The sequence below is a fragment of the Callithrix jacchus genome, chromosome X (assembly GCF_049354715.1).
Source record: "Callithrix jacchus isolate 240 chromosome X, calJac240_pri, whole genome shotgun sequence".
NCBI classification, from domain to species: Eukaryota; Metazoa; Chordata; class Mammalia; order Primates; family Cebidae; genus Callithrix; species Callithrix jacchus.
Window position 1 is genome coordinate 49,070,532 of NC_133524.1, and position 19,116 is coordinate 49,089,647.

General features: G+C 48.8%; 1 protein-coding gene across 10 annotated transcripts; it reads left to right on the forward strand.

Moving 5' to 3' along the window:
• Nucleotides 1–6,271: 6,271 nt before the first annotated feature.
• PORCN (porcupine O-acyltransferase) lies at nt 6,272–18,727 on the forward strand. Of its 10 annotated transcripts, none has more exons than XM_078363161.1 (16): nt 6,272–6,384; nt 6,536–6,577; nt 6,699–7,235; nt 8,525–8,717; nt 9,109–9,152; nt 9,544–9,725; nt 9,811–9,941; nt 10,057–10,074; nt 11,340–11,354; nt 11,453–11,578; nt 11,739–11,839; nt 12,869–12,945; nt 13,042–13,105; nt 13,217–13,302; nt 14,342–14,452; nt 18,290–18,727. In XM_078363161.1, the coding sequence occupies exons 3-16, from the start codon at nt 6,908–6,910 to the stop codon at nt 18,389–18,391; spliced, it is 1,578 nt and encodes a 525-aa protein (XP_078219287.1). In that variant the 5' UTR covers nt 6,272–6,384; nt 6,536–6,577; nt 6,699–6,907; the 3' UTR covers nt 18,392–18,727. The 10 variants fall into 10 exon arrangements, with proteins under 10 accessions (XP_078219287.1, XP_035144068.1, XP_078219290.1 ...); XM_035288177.3 differs by having other exon boundaries at nt 7,063–7,235; XM_078363164.1 differs by having other exon boundaries at nt 7,063–7,235; nt 8,596–8,717.
• Nucleotides 18,728–19,116: the final 389 nt, after the last annotated feature.

Sequence of the window (19,116 nt, forward strand, 5' to 3'; positions counted from 1 at the left end):
GTGCATTTGTATTTTCACAGTGTTTGGGGGAGTATCTTCAGGGTAAATTTCTGGGAGTGGGAGTGCTGGGGCAAAAGAAAAACATGCATTTTTGTTAGATGTCAAATTCCCCTTCATCGAGGTTGTAAAAAGGACTTTTTAAAAAGCACAAATAAGAAAAGCTGATCTTTGCAAAAGAAACCAAACAGCCTTTCTTGCTGACATCTAATAGTCTGCATTGGTTTTAAGACTGAGGGATTTAATTTCACAAAGATTGGTTTTTACAGAGTGATTTAATTTCACCATTGTCACAGGCTCTGCTAGTGCCTATGCCCCCCCCACACACACACACACGACCTCACATCCCCATAGGAGCCACTTATCCCATCTGAGCTTCAGTTGCAGCCTCTGTAAAATGGGCAGCACCTGTCTGAGCTGCAAGTGATTTTAGAGACTAAGCATTTGGTTCTCTGTGAGATTCCAGATTTCCCAGAAAATCTGACGAAAGCTGACAGCCTGCTCCCTAGGAACATGTTGAGAAAGAGGCAAGTAGCCCCTGACATCCCAGAGCCGGCTTGGTACCCACAGCTGGGCCCTAATGCCCTCCTATTGAACATGGACAAAACATCAATATCAGACAAGGCCAGTCTGATTGTGATGAATCGAGACAAAAACAAGATCAGTATGTCATCTTGTCTTAGCACAGACACATGAATATGTTGTCCAAACCACAGAAATGACCAAATATCCCCGACTTGGCTATATAATGCTTTTTTTTTTTTTTTTGGCTAATGACAGCTTTAGCCTCCACTCTAGTTAGACTGCCCTCCTTCTAAATAAAATTTATTGTGATAGCCAATCATAGAATTAGCACCAACACGCAAACTGAAAAAAAACAAAGCAAAATAAAACAGCAACTAAACAAACAAAAAAAGAATTAGCACCAGTTCCTAGCCAAAGCAAAGCCCTGCTTCCTTAAACTGTCCCCAAAATCACTGAACACAAGCCTCAATCCTATAAGTTCTAACTCCCTTTTACTGAGACACCTCATGGTGCCCTACAGTGTATGCTCTCCCTTGTTGCGATGGGCAATAAACCCAACTTGTTCAACCACACGTGTTCCTGGGGGGTTTTGGCTGGAGGACTTTGACAGCACTTACAGAGTTGGTTGCAAGCTCAAGGACTCTTTGGAATCCCATCTATGCATCTGCCTAGTCCACAAACTTCTAATTAAGTGGCCTTGAGTCTAGAGCATCAGTAACACCATTAAATAGATGGAGAAACTGAGGTCTAGACAGATTGACTTCTTCAAAGTCCCATTGTAAGCTAGCAGCTGGGTAGGAACGGGAAAGGGTGGCTGCTTGGTCCCAAGGTGAGGTATGTCCTGCAGACATGGAACCCATCCCCAATCTCACCTTGGCCACAGCAGTGTTCTCCCTGCACAGGCAACAGAACTACCTGGCAAGGTACACACATGCTCCTCTCTGAAGAATGGCTTCACTCTCTCCCTGCCCTACTATTCTCTCTGTAGAATGGTGCAGTGAGATCCCAGGTTGAGGTAAGGGATAAAGGAACCCCCACATGAGGGCTACCCTCAAGAAGGCTCACACACTGGAGTCTCAGATTAAAGGAGCCTCATATTCCCTGCCCAGCTGCTGTGTCCCAGAGTATGCACCCTCACAGACCCTGTCACCAGGAGCACCTCATTCCCATCTCACAATTTCCCTCTGCCTTTGCCCAGGTCAGGAACTACCTGGGCTACCTAGAACCCTCCTCCCTTCCTTTCTTGACCTTGAGATCTCATAATATTTCTTTAAGATCCAGTGTGGGGCCAGGCATGGTGGCTCACACTTGTAATCCCAGCACTTTGTGACATGGCAGGATGGATTGAGGCCAGGAGTTCAGGGACAGCCTGGGCAACATAGCAAGACCCCATCTCTGGAATATTTTTATTTTTATTGCATTTTAGGTTTTGAGGTACATGTAAAGAACATGCAAGATTGTTGCATAGGTACACACGTGGCAGTGTGATTTGCTGCCTTCCTCCCCTTCACCTATATCTGGCATTTTGGAAAAGAATTTTTAAAAGTCCCAGCTACTCAGGAAGCTGAGGCAGGAGGATCGCTTGAGCCTAAGAGTTGTAGTCTGCAGTGAGTTATGATTGAGCCACTGCCCTCCAGCCTGGGCAACAGAGTGAGACCCTAAAGTCAATCAACAAAATAAGAATCTGGCCGAGTGCAGTGGCTCACGTCTGTAATCCCAGCACTTTGGGAGGCTGAGGTGGGTGGATCGCCTAAGGTCAGGAGTTCGAGACCAGCTTGGCCAACATAGTGAAACCCCATTTCTACTAAATATACAAAAATTAGCCAGGCATGGTGGCAGGTGTCTGTAATCCCTGCTACTTGGGAGGCAGAGGTTGCAGTAAGTGGAGATCGCACCACTGCACTCCAGCCTGGGTGACTCCATTTCAATAAATAAATAAATATTTAAAAAAATAAGAATCTTTGAGTCCCAGAGAGAGAAAGAGAAAGAAAGCTCTTCCTCACAGTAAAATCACGTTGTATGTATAAAAGAAAAATCATTATTTGGCCACCATCAGAGTAGTTATTGCTTCAGGCAAGAACCACCAATGGATGCTAAAGTAGGGAGTAAAAGTCTGATTTTAAAAAATGCAGAGTTACAGTCTCAAAGTATCTCCCGACAAGATACTTATTAATTACAAAAGGGGATCACGGCTGTAATCCCAGCACTTTGGGAGGCTGATGCAGGAGGATTGCGTAAGCCCAGGAATCTGAGACCAGCCTAGGCAACACAGGGAGACCCTGTTTCTACAAAAAAAATTTAAAATTAACCGGGCATGGTGACTCACACCTTTAGTCCTTGAAGATCACAAGCCCAGGAGTTCAAAGATGCAGTGAGCCGTGATTGCGTCCATGCCCTCAACTTGGGTGACAGAGCAAGACCCTGTCTCAAAAAAAAAAAAAAAAAGAATTACCAAGGGAAAAATATTAAATTTACACTGGTGAAAACTGGAAGACCGCTTTAACCAAAAGATCCAATGCTAATGCCAATTTCAGGATTGACTGAACCCTCCTGCCTCCTGATAAGCTGAGAACACAGCGTCACTTCTGTGGAATTCCTGCCAAAAATGTAGAATTCAAATCTAATCATGAGGAGACATCAGAGAAACCCAAATTGAAGGACATTCTTCCAAAGAACTGGTCTGTGCTCTCCTAAAACATCAAGATCATGAAAGTTAAGTGAAGATGAAGACATTGTTCCACATTGGAGGAGACTAAAAAAACCTGATAACAAGATTCTGTTATCAGGTTTTTTGGTCTATAATTAGTCTTTTAATCTATGATTCCATTTTCCTATACAAAGATGCTATTGACATGTACACCAGGGTGGCTAGAACCAAAAAGTCAGATAACAAATATTTCTGAGGATGTGAAGCAATGGAAGCCTCATACTATGCTGGTAGCAATGTAAAAAAAAAAGTCATTGCTCTTAGGAAATTCATACTGAAGTATTTAGTTAAAAGGGCATCATATCTGCAATCACTATCAAATAATTCAGAAAAATTATATATATATATATATATATTACATATGTATATACAGAGGAAAAAACAGAAGGACAGAGACAGAAAGAGAGTAAATATGTTATCATTATAAGGCTTGGCATTTTTGCTAGTCCCATAAGAGAAAAGCAGTATATCATTGTTTTTAATTTGCATTTATTTAATTATGGAGTACTCATTTAAAACGCCCCAGAAACCATAACCCAGAATGACCACAGATATTTACTGAGTGTCCACCCTCTACTAAGCTCCAGTGATAAAAAAATATGAAGCACAACATCTGGTAGATGCAAAATGGTATTATATCTCACCGTTGTTTTCATTTTACATTTCCCTGATAAGTAAACAGATTGGGTTATCTTTTCATATATTACACATATTGGCCATTTCAGGTTTCTTCTGCTGTGAATTACCTGTTTGTATCCGATGTCTATTGCCAAGTGTATTGTTTGTCCTCTTCTTAGTGATTTGTAGATGTTTCTTACATATCCTAAAATCTAGATACTAGTTCTTTGTTGCACAGGTCAAAAGCCTAGATGGAAAGGATCAAGTTTTCAAAGCCCAGAAGCACATGTGGTAAGAATCTTTCAGATTTTTTTTTTCTTGTTGGAGAAAACCAGCTTACTAAAGAATCTTCCAGTTTTAAATGCCAGATCTTGCAGCTGAGGGAAGTATTCCGGTAGGTGCTGTGGGTCTTTGTTGAATCAACTTGAGTGTGTTTGACAACTGAGAAAAAAATTAAAATGAAATTTAATTCATAAAATACATGTCCTGTATTCTGCTGTTAAGGAAAAGAATTGGGATCTGTGCATCCGGTCTAAGCTATTATTCATTTTATATATATATATGGTAATATATATATATTAAACACATTAAATATTTTTTATTATACATGAATACCAATTTATGAGCTAGAACTGCACTTAACCACATGTTAAAATAGAAAACATACATTTCTCTTCAATTACCATTGGTGTTTCCCAGCAAAAACCTGCCAAGCCCACTCTTTTGTTTAACAGAAAATGACACTGAAGACGGGTTAATGAACATGACTTACCAGTTCCATACAGGACCTTGTTAATCTGATTAAAATTTGTTTCAGTTGGCTGCCTAGGTCAGGGTGGAGTCCAGCTTGACCTGGGCTTCCTTCCCCCTTCCATGTCACAGCTAAGCATGCAGTAAGGGCTCTTTTGGAAAAATAGGCCATTCATCACCCTAGGTACAAAGTGGAATGCCTAGAAACTGCAGCAGTAGGGTAGGTAGAAGGCGGGTGCTACTTAAATCCTGAGTGTTGGTGCAGATAGAACCCTATACGGGTCTTTGTTGGGGCCAGTTTAAGTGCTTTCTTTCTTATTTATCTATCTATCTATTTATTTATTTAGAGAAGAAGTTTTGCTTTTATTTGTTTATTTACTTATTTTTTTACTTTTTGAGAAGGAGTTTCACTCTTGTTGTCCAGGCTGGAGTGCAATGGTGTGATCTTGGCCCACTGCAACCTCCACCTCCGGGGTTCCTGCCTCAGCCTCCGGAATAGCTGGGATTACAGGCGCCCGACACCACGCCCAGCTAATTTTTTTTTTTTTTTTTTTTTGTATTTTTAGTAGAGATGGGGTTGCTCCATGTTGGCCACTCTGGTCGCGAACTCCTGACCTCAGGTAATCCACCTGCCTCTGCCTCTCAAAGTGCTGGGATTACGTGCGTGAGCCACCACACCCGGTCTTTATTTGTTTATTTTTGAGACATGGTCTCGACCGGTCACCCAGGCTGGAGTGCAGTGGCGCGATCTCGGCTCACTGGAACCTCTGCCTCTCAGGCTCAAGCCATCCTCCCACCTCAGCCTCCCGAGTAACTGGGACCACAGGTTTGCATCACCACTCCCGGATAATTTTTGTATTTTTATGAGAGACGGGTTTTCACCATGTTGGCCAGGCTGATCTCTGACTCCTGACCTCAAGCGATCCTCCTACCCTTGGCCTCCTGAAGTGTTGGGATTATAGGTGTAAGAGCTTTATAAATACCCTTTTTACGTGCTCCGTACTAGCCTCCTTCCAGTTCACAGGGAACATTTACTAGTCGCTGGGGTCACCTTCAATGCAAAGAGTCTGCCGGGGAATTAAGCATGCAAATCATTTCTCAACGACGACACGCCAAGTGCTCACAGCTTGTCCCTAGGGGAAGCACAGGCGCCTAATTTGTGTTCCTAGGTGACACAGTCATTACTTATCAATGTTCCTGGCCCTTCCCCGGAGGCGGGAAGGGTTGGAAGTTACTTCGGTTCTCTCAAAGGATGAGTAAGGAGAGATCTCGGTTTGTTTTCCCATCTGTGAAACGGGGCCACCACGGTATCTAGAGGACGTACCAGGGTGACCATTTGGGGGTCACCTCCTCCCTCCCCCTTCTTTCCCTTCTCAGCTTCCAAGGCTTGGAAATTTGGAGATTTGGAAGTTTGTTCTTGGATGGCCAGAAATCCTCCGGACGCAAGCGGTCCAGAGCTGCAACAGCCACAGGCCGGAAAGGTGCGGGCGTGAACGTCCTGCGCGCCGACGTACCCCCGCGCCCGGCTCCCCTCAACCCCCCGCTCCTCCTTCCCTCGATCCTCCCGCTCCCCTCCTCCGCGTCCCTGTCCCCGCCCCCCTCCCGCTCTCCCATTGGCCGAGCCAGCGGCCGGGCCGCCCCGGGATTTAAAGGGCCCGCTCGCCGAGCCGCCCTGGGAGCCGCTGCTGGTCCCGGCCTTGCGGCCTGCGGGGTAGGCTGCCCGGAGGAGGCGGCGGCGGCGGCAGCGCGTCTTCGGTCCCCAGGACCACGGGCTTCTTTCCTGCCAGGTAGGTCGCCAGTAGTGCGCACGCGACTCCCCCGCTCCCATCCCTGAGCCGACCTCCCCGGGTGGATCTGTAGCGCGAGTGCTGGGACCCCCTCCCCATCACCTTTCCGACCATCCCTCCTGCTATGTCCCCTACCACCACCTCCTTGCAGCCCCCGGACCTGGGCAGGACTTTGTTGGCGGCCTCTCGCCGGGTGAGGATGAGATGGGGCGCGCGGAGGATACAGGACACCCCCCAACCCGCCGCATCCATACAAGGAGAGATGCACACGGCCCCCAAGTGTCACAGAATCCCCCTCTCTGCCCTCCACCCAGAGCGACTCTACCTTGGAAACCAGGGATTCCCCTTCCCGTCGCCCGCCCCATTTGATATATGGGCCTGAAATGTATGCCATCCCATCACCATCGGACTGGACTGTTCATAGCATTGGAGAGACAGAGGTCCTTCATTCACTCCAGGTCACAGGCTGTGCGTGTGCGTGCCGAACGAACACCCACACGCACACAGTTGGCGGCTCAGCCTGATGTACCTGACTTCTCACACCCTCCCCCAGTCCCCCAGTACCTTACCTCTACATGGGTTGGGCAGCCCCAAACTGAAATGTGAGTGCTGGAGTCCATCCCTTGAGCAAGGTCTGCCCCACGGACACCCGCTCCCTCTGTGTCCCCGCTTTGACAGATCTATCCATCTGGTCTTCCATCCGTGGGGGTCCGAAATGGCCACCTTCAGCCGCCAGGAATTTTTCCAACAGCTACTGCAAGGCTGTCTCCTGCCTACTGCCCAGCAGGGCCTTGACCAGATCTGGCTGCTCCTTGCCATCTGCCTTGCCTGCCGCCTCCTCTGGAGGCTCGGTAAGTGCCTGCCATGCCGTGTGCCACCATGCCAGGCGATATCAGACTTCTCACATTCATCCATATCGAGCCACACCTTACCCTGCCACATCCTGCCAGGGCCCAGCATGTCCAAGCTGGGCCCCAACATGTTCAGCCTCACCACATCCCACCAGGCCAAACCCCATTCCACCACACCGCATACATCCTACTATGCCAGCCACCCCATGCCACACCACACTGAGCCACATCCTGCCATGCCAAGCCGTGCCCTTCAGTATTCCTGACTTCTGGGATTCCGGAAAGCTGAGATTCTTGGATCTTGGGATTCTGAAATGTCTACAACCCAAGGTTATAAGACACTGGCATGCTGATGTCACAGGGTTATGGAATCCCAAAGTACCATGATTACAGGGCTTGGAGATTCTGACAGTTTGAAATTCTCACATTCTAGACTTCTAAAATGTTGGCATTGTGGATTTCTATAATCAGGGCATGATGCGATTTCTGGATTCTAGGATTATGAAATGTTTCCACAGTCATAGCAGGCCTGTATCTTAATGAAAGATTCCAAGTCCCCAAGGTTCCTATAGGAGGTGGAGAGTTTTGGAAATCTGAGATCCGAAGGTTCTACATTTTCTTTTTTCTTTTTCTTTTATTTTAAATAGATGGTTTATTTTTTCCCAGGTTTATTATTTTGAAAATTTTCAAAGCTACTGAAAAGTTGAAAAAATAGTACAATGAGCGCCTATGCATGCATCACCAGATTCTCCAGCTTCAACATCTTGCCACATTAGCTGGCTCTATCTATCTATCTATCCATCCATCCATCTATCTATCATCTTCCTGAATTGCTTGAATAACCTGCTGACATCACAACACTGTACCCCACATCCTTCAATGTGTGGCCCCAAGAACAAGAACATCATCCCCCACAACCACATCCTCCACTATCACCCCCTGAGACATTGAATCTGGATACAATAATGTTATCCTATATAAATTGATGCTTGAATTTCTTCCAGGGTCCCCTAAATACCCTTTATAGAAGTTTCTTTTCTTTAAACTCAGGCTCTGCCACCCTCTCCAGCTCCCCAACACCTGTTCCGGGCCCCTTCGATCCCACTACATTCCAGCCTATAGGCCTTTGCCCTGGCTATGCCCTCTGCCCAGGCCATCCTCCCCTTCCTACCAGTCCACCAACCTTCTCTTTCTTGTTCTCCCTCTCTCCCTCCCTCCCTTCCTCCCACACTCTCTTTCTCTCTCTTTTTCTCGTTCTCTCTCCCTTTCTTTCTCCCTTTTGCCCAAAGGGTTGCCATCCTACCTGAAGCATGCAAGCACCGTGGCAGGCGGGTTCTTCAGCCTCTACCACTTCTTCCAGCTGCACATGGTTTGGGTCGTGCTGCTCAGCCTCCTGTGCTACCTCGTGCTGTTCCTCTGCCGACATTCCTCCCATCGAGGCGTCTTCCTCTCCGTCACCATCCTCATCTACCTACTCATGGGGTATGGGTGTGCATCCTTATCCTCACACTGTTGGCTGAAGTGTGTGGGTGGGTCCCCAGGCCCCGGATGAAGTTGTCCAAGGCAGGGAGGGGGTAAGATTCCCCAGAGAAAGAAGGGAGTCTGGGAGAATCATTCGCCTATGAGGAGACACAGAACAGGAGGGCATGGAGTGTCCCTGGAGAAGGGAATCTGGGAGATTTGTCCTCTCACAGGATTGTAAGGGACAGGTTGAGCAAGGGCTCCCCCTGGAGGAGAGAGCCTGGGATAATTTTTCATCCATGAGACTTGTAGGGTGGGAGGAAGCAGAACCCTCTGGCACCTTGGTTCCCCACCTTTATGGTCTCAGAGGCCATGAATGTCATGGGACCAAGACCAACACCTTTTTCCTCAGTGAGATGCACATGGTAGACACCGTGACATGGCACAAGATGCGAGGTAGGTAGCCCTGCCCCTCTCACCTGCTCACCCACCCCCCGCCCCACTCCACGTCTCCTAACTGCCCCACCCTGTGAGTTTCCTCCCCTGCTTTTCTCGCTCATCTGCCCACCCCACTGGACATGAAGGCCTCACATTACCCTCAGGTTCATGTCTCTTTCCACCGTGCATTTTCCCTAAGTCTGTCTGTCTCATGTCATGTACGTGCCTGACTCTCTGGAGTAAGGGCATCTATCTGTCATGCGTTTCCTTGCCCATCTGCCTACCTGTCCCATGCCCATGTATCCATCTTTGTGCCCCCTTTTCCTATTACATCTCACCTGGTGCACCTCCTCCCTGCCATGCTGATCTGCCCTCTGCCCATCCACTTGACCATGGGCACCACACATAGGGGCCCAGATGATCGTGGCCATGAAGGCAGTGTCTCTGGGCTTCGACCTGGACCGGGGCGAGGTGGGTGCAGTGCCCTCACCAGTGGAGTTCATGGGCTACCTCTACTTCGTGGGCACCATTGTCTTCGGGCCCTGGATATCCTTCCACAGCTACCTACAGGCTGTCCAAGGCCGCCCACTGGTGAGGTCCTGGGTGGACAGGTGGGCAGGGACTGTGGGAGCTGCCCCGGAGCAGCACTCATGAAGCCTTGATCCCTTCCCTACAGAGCCGCCAGTGGCTGCAGAAGGTGGCCTGGAGCCTGGCACTGGCCCTGCTGTGCCTTGTGCTGTCCACTTGCGTGGGCCCCTATCTCTTCCCGTACTTCATCCCCCTCAACGGTGACCGCCTCCTTCGCAAGTGAGCATAGCCTTTGAGACCCCTGCCCAGCAGTGAGGGGGTTGGGTAGGGACCTGTGGTTTCCCCAGTTCTGAGTCTGTCTCTTAATGCTTCTTTCTGTCTTCTGTTACTACAGCAAGAAACGCAAAGCCAGGTAAATGAGGGGGCAGGTGTAAGGGCTTATGGAGTGGGGCTGACGTGAGTGGGGGCAGAGCCCATGACCAATGGGTTCTGTGTGTCCAAGTGTGTCTGACCGTCAACTCCACGACTAGACAGAGACTGTGGCTGGCTGGCTGACCAAGCTTGGCTCTGTGACTCTGTATGACTGACACTCCAACACATACTATGTGTCTGGCTGTCCATCTGTTCAGCTGTGTTGCTATTAGAAGCAAGTCACATAACTGTCATGGAGAGTGACGTGTATGTTGGTTGAGTAACTTTAACCTGTCAGCGACTCTGGCTAGGGACATGTATGGGTTGTTTTGTCTATCGGCCACTGACCCCCTGAGTGTGAGCCTGTGAGTGGCTGTCTGGCTGTGCCATCATCAATGATAGGGTGCGTGGCTCTCATTGGATCAGATAAATCTGTGTTGATGATTCTGACATTTCGTAGCTTTGGCCAGGAATGGGTCTGACCATAGCATGTCATATGCCTGTCTGTGGAGTTCATGGGCTACCTCTGCCTGTATGTCTGCTTGTCTGACAGCTTGGTGTTATCTAGCTGACGGGTCATAACCAACTCTGGTCTGTGCCTGTCTGCAGGACTGACTGCCTCTGGTTGGACTACAGGGTTTGATCCGGCTCTTTGTTTTTATGGCCCCTCCCCTACTCCCTGGCTGCTGATTAGGTCTAATGCTGAATGACTCTCTAAAAGGTCAAGTGACTTGACCAGGGTCACCCAGCTAAGCAGCCAGGCATGAATCCCAGGCCTAACTTCAGAACCTATGCTTCTTCCAACCCAGGATGCTGCCTGTTTTTGCCCATGTCTGATTGCCACTAGCAGGGTGTGTGTGTGTGCACAGCAGGGTGTTTGATGCTCTCTGTGCCCAGCTCAGGCATTTTTGGCTGTCCTGTGGTCGCTGAGTCAGGTTAGAGCACTGCAAGGGTGGGAGTCTGATAAGATTTGTGTCTGGCTGTTAGAGGGGGCAGGTCTGTGAGATTGGGTCTCTGATGGTGGCTTTGGCCATCTGGCCATGTGAGCCTGCAAGGCCATGCCATATTTTAGGACAGCTCATGCATCTGTTTGAGCCACATAAGACTAACTACTTGAGGGTGGATGTCTGTGTGACTATCATAGTTCATCTTTTTTTGCGGCTACATTTCGTCTGTCTTGTCTGAATAATTCAGACCAGCCTCCAGGGCCTCTCTGACTCTCTTTTCTTTCTTCTCTGCTGCCTTCCTGACCCCTGGGGGCCCTAGGGGCACCATGGTAAGGTGAGTCTACAGAGTGGGACCCGGGATGCTGACATGTGGTGGGGTATCATGCTAGGGCCGAAACATGATGCCTCTCTCCCCTGCCCCTTTCTCCCCAGGTGGCTGCGAGCCTACGAGAGTGCTGTCTCCTTCCACTTCAGCAACTATTTTGTGGGCTTTCTGTCCGAGGCCACGGCCACGTTGGCGGGGGCTGGCTTTACCGAGGAGAAGGATCACCTGGAATGGTGGGAGGGCTTGGGGACCCCCCTCTCCCACAGGGTGCCGCCTAGAGGAGCTGCAGGGAGGAGGGCGGGTACTCCCAGGGGAGGGAACAGCCTAGACAGAAGTGTGGCAGTCAGATGAGTTGAGATCCCAAATGAATTTGCATGTGTCTTCTGCCCACAGGGATCTGACGGTGTCCAAGCCACTGAATGTGGAGCTGCCTCGGTCAATGGTAGAAGTTGTCACAAGCTGGAACCTGCCCATGTCTTATTGGCTAAATAACTGTGAGTCACCAAGTCACCACTCCAGCCGTATTAGTAACCCAGGCCCTTTCATACATTCATACAACATTTACTGAGCACCTTCTGCATGCAAGGCACCCCAAATCCCTACCCTTGTGGAGCTGCAGTTCTGTTGGGGGGCAAATGATAAATAAGAGAAAAAAATACCTAATAGCTCAGGTGTTGATAAGTGCTATGGTTTAAAAAAAAAAAAGATAAAGCAGGTAAAGGTAATCTAGGAGTGCTGGTGTGAGATAGGAGTGGGGAGGGTGGGGTGTTGTAATCATAAAAAAAATTAGTCAGGGCAAGTCTCCTGGAGGAGGTGACATTGGAGCAAAGATGCAAGGCAGGTGAGGGAGCAGGGAGTGCAGGTATACTCGGGAGGAGTGTAACAGATGGAAGGAATAGCAGGTGCAAAGGCCCTAAGGCAGGAGCTTGCTTGGTGTGTGGGGAACAGCAAGGAGGCCAGTGAGGCAGGAACAGAGTGAGCGAGGGGCTGGTGGCAGGCAGTGAGGTCAGGGAGGGCCCAGAGGGCCTCGTGGGCCACGGAAAGGGCTTTGGCTTTTTCTCTGAGAGAGATGAGAGCTACGGCAGGGCTCTGAGCAGAAGAGGGCCCTGGGCTGACTTCGGTTGCAACAGGATCCCTTTGGCTGCTGTGAGGACAGAGGGGAGGGGGCGTGATGGTGGTGGTGGCAGTGGATACAGAGAGGAGAGCTCAGATTCTGGCATATTCTGAAGGTGGAACTCACACAATTTGCTGAGTTTGGATGTGGGAGTTTGGGGAGGACAAATCAAGGGTGATTCCCAGGTTTTTGTCCTGAGGAACTGGAAGGGTGGAGTTGACATCCACTGAACTTGATGAGACTGGGAAGGGCAGGCTGGGGGGGAGATCGGGAGCTGGGCTTTGGGCATGTGAAGGACTTTATCCTGGGTGCTCCAACAGGTTGTGGGTACTCTCATCCTGCTGGTGGCCCTCCAGGAGGGGCTGGGGGGCTCTCAGGAGAATTTTGTCCCACATCTCTTCCCCTCCAGATGTTTTCAAGAATGCTCTCCGCCTGGGGACCTTCTCAGCTGTGCTGGTCACCTATGCAGCCAGTGCCCTCTTGCATGTGAGCAGGGCAGAGCAGGATCAGGGTGGAAGCTGCGTGGGGGCAGGTGGCAGGGCCTCTTCCTCACCCATTTCATTGTCCCCTCCACTCCCCCAGGGCTTCAGCTTCCACCTGGCTGCAGTCCTGATGTCCCTGGCTTTTATCACTTATGTGGAACATGGTGAGTGCATGACCAAGCCCAGCCCAGCCAATGGATAGAAGATTGGTGGGGGACTGGAACCAGCATCCCCTGAAGTTAACCTGACCCCCTTGCCTCTCTCCACTGCCCCAGTCCTTCGGAAGCGCCTGGCTCGGATCCTCAGTGCCTGTGTCTTGTCAAAGCGGTGCCCGCCAGACTGTTCACACCGGCATCGCTTGGTGAGGGTTCAGCCTAGGCAACCTCGTACCCGACACCCATCCAAAATGTTCCTTCTGTCTCTATCTTGTATTTGTCTCAGGGTGCCCAGCTTCTTCCTTTGGTGCCATCCTCATAGCCTCTCCTCTATTCACTGGCATCTGTTTCTCTAACAGACGTTTATCGAGCATCTGCTGTATACACACCTGGCATTCGTTTCCCCCATTGAATATCTGTGGAGCACCTGTTGGCACTCTAGGTGCTGGAGACACCATGGTGAACAAAACAGACCAAAGTCCCAGCCCTATGGGACAAACGTTTTAGCCAGGGACAGTAGATGAAAAATGAGTCAGTAAAGTCTAATAATAGTGTGTTAGCTTGTGAGTAGTGCTAAGGAGAAAATTCTTGGGGAAAGGGGGAAGGAAGGTATGGGGGTGATTTCCATTTGAAATAGAGAGGTCAGAGAAGCCTCCCTGGTGAGGTGACGTTTGAGGCCTTTAACTGAAGGAGGTGAGGGAGGGAAACGTTCCAGGCAGAGGGACCCCCAGGAAAGGCCCTGAGATAGGAAAGGCCTGGAATCTTTGAGGAACAGCAATGCAGCCAGTGTGGCTTGAGCAGAGGTGAGGTGGGGAGGGGAGATGGGTGGGAGGCATGGGCCCTCTAGGTCATAGTGGGGATTTGGTTTTGTTTCATTTTATGTTTTTCATTCTGTTTGCAATAAGAAGTACAGATAACCTCATATTTGTCTCCCACCCGCCTCCAACATTTATCACTATAAAGCCCTGACTCAAAGCCCTGCCACTCTTCCTCCTCTGCCTGGAGACGTGCCCTCCCCCAGCCCAGGATGCCCTCACTGTGGACAGCACCCTCATCCTTGGAAGCCTCTGCACTCCCATAGGAGGCTCCCTGAACCATCTCTTTTCTATCTCAGGGGGTACCCTGGGCATCCTCAGTTCTGGGATCCACTGTGCCCTGTGTGTCCCCTGGGCTCCCCTGCGCAGGAGGAGGTGGGGGACAGTGAGTAGGTCCAGTTGCCAAGTGTTTCCATCTGTTCCCCCACAGGGCCTGGGGGTGCGAGCCTTAAACTTGTTCTTTGGAGCCCTGGCCATCTTCCACCTGGCCTACCTGGGCTCCCTGTTTGATGTCGATGTGGATGACACCACAGAGGAGCAGGTGAGGGGGGGTGGCCCTGGGCTGGGTGGTTAACCAAGGGTGGCACTACCTGCCAGGGGGAAACCATGAGGACAAATGTGGGGAAGCTGAGGCCTGAGCTGCTCAGACTGTGCTGCTTCACGTGGGCAGCCAGTGCTCCTCCATCCTCTCCTGTAGTCCCTCTGCTTGAGTCACACTGTTGGGTCTTTTATTTGGGTGAAGTGTGCAAGATATGTTTATTTATTTTACTTGTAAAATTCATTTTAGGCTAGGAGCAGTGGCTCACACCTGTAATCCCAGCACTTTGGGAGGCCAAGGCAGGAAGATCACTTGAGGTCAGCAGTTCAAGACCAGCTTGGCCAAGCTGGTGAAACCCCATCTCTACCAAAAATATAAGAAATTAGCCAGGCATGGTGGCACATGCCTGTAATTCCAGCTACTCAGGAGGCTGAGGCAGGAGATCGCTTGAACCTGGAAGCGAGAGGTTGCAGTGAGCTGAGATCATGCCACTGCACTCCAGCCTGGGCCACAGAGCAAGACTCTGTCTCAAAAAAAAAATTCATTTTATAGAGATGGAGTGGAAAATCCAGGTTTTACTTTTGTTAATTATTTTACTTCATTATTGTTTAGGTAAAATTTGCGAGACTTCTTAATTTTTTTTTTGAGACAAGGTCTGTCCCCCAGGCTAAAGTGCAGTGGTGTGATCATGGCTGACTGCAGCCTCACATTCCTGGACTCAAGCCATCCTCCTGCCTCAGCCTCCTGAGTAACTGGGACTACAGGTGCACACCACTAAGCCCAGCTAATTTTTTTAAATTTTTTTGTAGAGACAGGGTCTCCCTATGTTGCCCAGGCTGATCTCGAACTCCTAGGCTCAAGCAGGCCCCTCACCCCAACCTCCCAAAGTGCCAGGATAACAGACATGAGCACCCTGTTTTATTTAATTTATTTTAAAAATATTTTATTTTACTTAGGTTGAGTATACAAACCCTGGATTCTGCACTTCAAAATTTTTCATTAAAATGTCTGCACTGGCCGGGCGCAGTGGCTCAAGCCTGTAATCCCAGCACTTTGGGAGGCCAAGGCGGGTGGATCACGAGGTCAAGAGATCGAGACCATCCTGGTCAACATGGTGAAACCCTGTCTCTACTAAAAATACAAAAAATTAGCTGGGCGTGGTGGCGCGTGCCTGTAATCCCAGTACTCAGGAGGCTGAGGCAGGAGAATTGCCTGAACCCAGGAGGCGGAGGTTGAGGTGAGCCGAGATCGCGCCATTGCACTCCAGCCTGGGTAACAAGAGCGAAACTCCGTCTCAAAAAAAAATAAAAAAGTCTGCACTATTTTTGTTCATGCTGAGTATGCAAATTCCAGATTTTACTCCTTTTTAAATTAACAACAATTTTAAAATAACATTTATTCATATGGCTCTTGTAGAATCCAGGTTTTTGCTTCTCTTTTAGTTAGTTTTTTCAGTCTAAAACAAAACTTCATGTTTTTTGACATTAAAAAAATTTTTAATCCAGATTAAGTGTACAAAATCTGGGTTTGCTTTTTTTTTTGAAACAGTCTCTGTCATCCAAGCTGGAGTGCAGTGGCACAATCATAGCTCACTGAAGCCTCAAACTCCCGGGCTGGAGCAATCTACCCACCTCAGCCTCCCAAGTAGCTGGAAGTGCATGCCACTACACTTGGCTTTTTTCTTTTGTTTTGTTTTCTTTTTGAGATGACGTCTCGCTCTGTCGCCCAGGCTGGAGTGCAGTGGTGCGATCTTGGCTCACTGCAACCTCTGCCTCCCGGGTTCAAGTGATTCTTCTACCTCAGCCTCCTGAGTAGCTGGGACTACAGGCATGTGCCACCACCCCCGACTAATTTTTGTATTTTTAGTAAGACGGGGTTTCACCATGTTGGCCAGGCTGGTCTCAAACTCCTGACCTCATGATCCACCTGCCTCAGCCTCCCAAAGTGCTGGGATTACAGGCATGAGCCACCACGCCTGGCCTGCTTCTTTTTAAATAAAATTTTTGTTTTGTTTTTATTAAAATATTTTAAAATAGTGAATGTCTATCATGTGGTTCAAAAACCAAACAGTAGTCAAGATATTCAGAGAAAAGACTTGCTCCCACCTTCTGCCCCCCACCCTCTTACAGGTAATCACTTTTATCCTTTTTTTTTTTTTTGAGACGGAGTCTCTCCCTGTCGCCCAGGCTGGAGTGCAGTGGCGCAATCTCAGCTTATTATAACCTCCAGCTCCCAGTTTAAGTGATTCTCCTGCCTCAGCCTCCGGAGTAGCTGTGATTACAGGCATGCACCACCACACCCGGCTAATTTTTGTATTTTAGTAGAGACAGGGTTTCACCATGTTAGCCACGCTGGTCTCGAACTCCTGACCTCAGGTGATCCACCCGCCTTGGCCTCCCAAAGTGCTGGGATTACAGGTGTGAGCCACTGCGCCCGGCCCATTTTTATCCTTTTATTAAAATATCTTTACAAAATTTAAGCATATTTGTGCCCTCACCTAGGGCACAAATATAAAAATGTATTTTAGGCCGGGTGCAGTGGCTCAGGCCTGTAATCTCAACACTTTGGGAGGCCGAGGCGGGAAGATCACAAGGTCAGGAGTTCGAGACCAGCTGACCAACATGGTGAAACCCTGTCTCTATAAAAATACAAAAATTAGCTGGGCATGGTAGCAGGCACCTGTAATCCCAGCTACTTGGGAGGCTGAGGCAGGAGAATCGTTTGAACCTGGGAGGCAGAGGCTGCAGTGAGCTGAGATTGCGCTATTGCAATCCAGCCTGGGTGACAGAGCGAGACTTCATCTCAAAAAATATATATATTTAAATTCTACCGCCCCCCCCCCAGTTTTTGCCCTAAAGATAACGCACGAATGATACTATTCTGTAATTTTTGAAAATCTTCCACATCAGTATATAGTGTCCTCATTCATTTTTTCCACTGTGAGGATGTAACAGTTTAATTTTTCTCTTATTGGTGGACATCAGGTGATTTCTAGTCCTTTCCTGTTATAAGTGATGCTGCAGCAGGAACTCTGTACCCATGTGGATCCACACAGGTGCAGACAGATCTGTAGGATCTGTTCCTGATAGTCTCAATGGAGTAGTACTTTTGTGCTTTCCCACCAGCAATGCATGAATGTGCTTGCTGCCCCACCAGCATAGAGTGCCTCTCAAACTTCTGGATTTGTTTGCCACTTCAATAAAGAGGAAGATGGCCGGGCAGAGCGGCTCACACCTGTAATCCCAGCACTTTGGGAGGCCAAGGCAGGTGGATCATTTGAGATCAGGAGTTCGAGACCAGCCTGGCCAACTAGTAAAACTCCATCTCTACTAAAAGTACAAAAATTAGCCAGGTATGGTGGCACAGTATCTGTAATCCCAGCTACTTGGGAGGCTGAGGCAGGAGAACCCAGGAGGTAGAGGTTGCAGTGAGCTGAGATCATGCCACTGCACTCCAACCTGGGCAACAGAATGAGACCCTGTCTCAAAAAAAATAATAATTAAAAGAGGAAGATTATGAATGAGGCTGAGCATCTTTTCATATGTTTAAGAGCCATTTGTTTTTCCTTTACTGAGATGACTTATTCACCTTCTCAAAATCTTTAGGAGCTCTTTATATGTTTGGGAGATAACAGGCCAGAGAATGGGATCACTTTGTTTTTAAAATGATTTTTAAAGAAGATGACAAAAACTATATCTGGTCACCTTTCATATGTATGCAAACCCTTCTGCAGGGCCTCACCTAGGGCAATCATAGAAATGTCCTTGGGCAAAGGATGGGTTTTCCTGAGACCTTCTTTGTCCTTGCTGAGTAAGACCATCACCTCTTTCTCTCCCACAGGGCTACGGCATGGCATACACTCTCCACAAGTGGTCAGAGCTCAGCTGGGCCAGTCACTGGGTCACTTTTGGATGCTGGATCTTCTACCGTCTCATAGGCTGAGGCACATCTGTGGACCCTAATAACCCTCTTGAGACCCCTCTCAGCGTGCCACTGATGGAAGACGAGGGAAGGCCCTCTCTCTATTCCTTGGCCCCCTCCATCCTTGATTCCCAACATCTTAACAGACACACACACACACACACACACACACAATCACACTATGTCCATGCCTGTCAATCCCCACCCCACCACAAGGCGGGAAGGGGGTAGTCCCTGCTGGGACCTAGGGGTGGGGGACACTTGGGGAAACTGAGAGCGGGAGATCCAGGGCCTCCCCGCCTTCTGTCTTCCTTTTTATATACAGTTTGTTATTGTCAAATAAAAGTAGGAAATATACAATAGGCTTCTTCTTCACTGCTCAGAGGGGAATAGGAATGAGTGAGGAAGGGGGCACAGCATGGATAAAGGTTTGGAAGCTGGAAACCATGAGGAGAGAGCAGACTATGATTGGTTCATGGTTAGTTTATGATTGTTAGATTAGATGATGAGATGGCAGGGTCCTGGTCCTGCTTGGTTTGAGTAGGGCAGGGACAGATTGTATAATTGGATGTTGGGGAGGCCTGATTGGCTGGAAAACTGAAGGATCCCCATTCTGATTGGTTGTTCTGAGTGGGACACAGAGGAGAGAAAGCAAGAGAGATGACGGATTGGTGCCTATTTGTCCTTCGGACTGAGGGTTGTGGGTTCTAATTGGATGGGAGATCTGGGATAGGTCTGGATTCTGA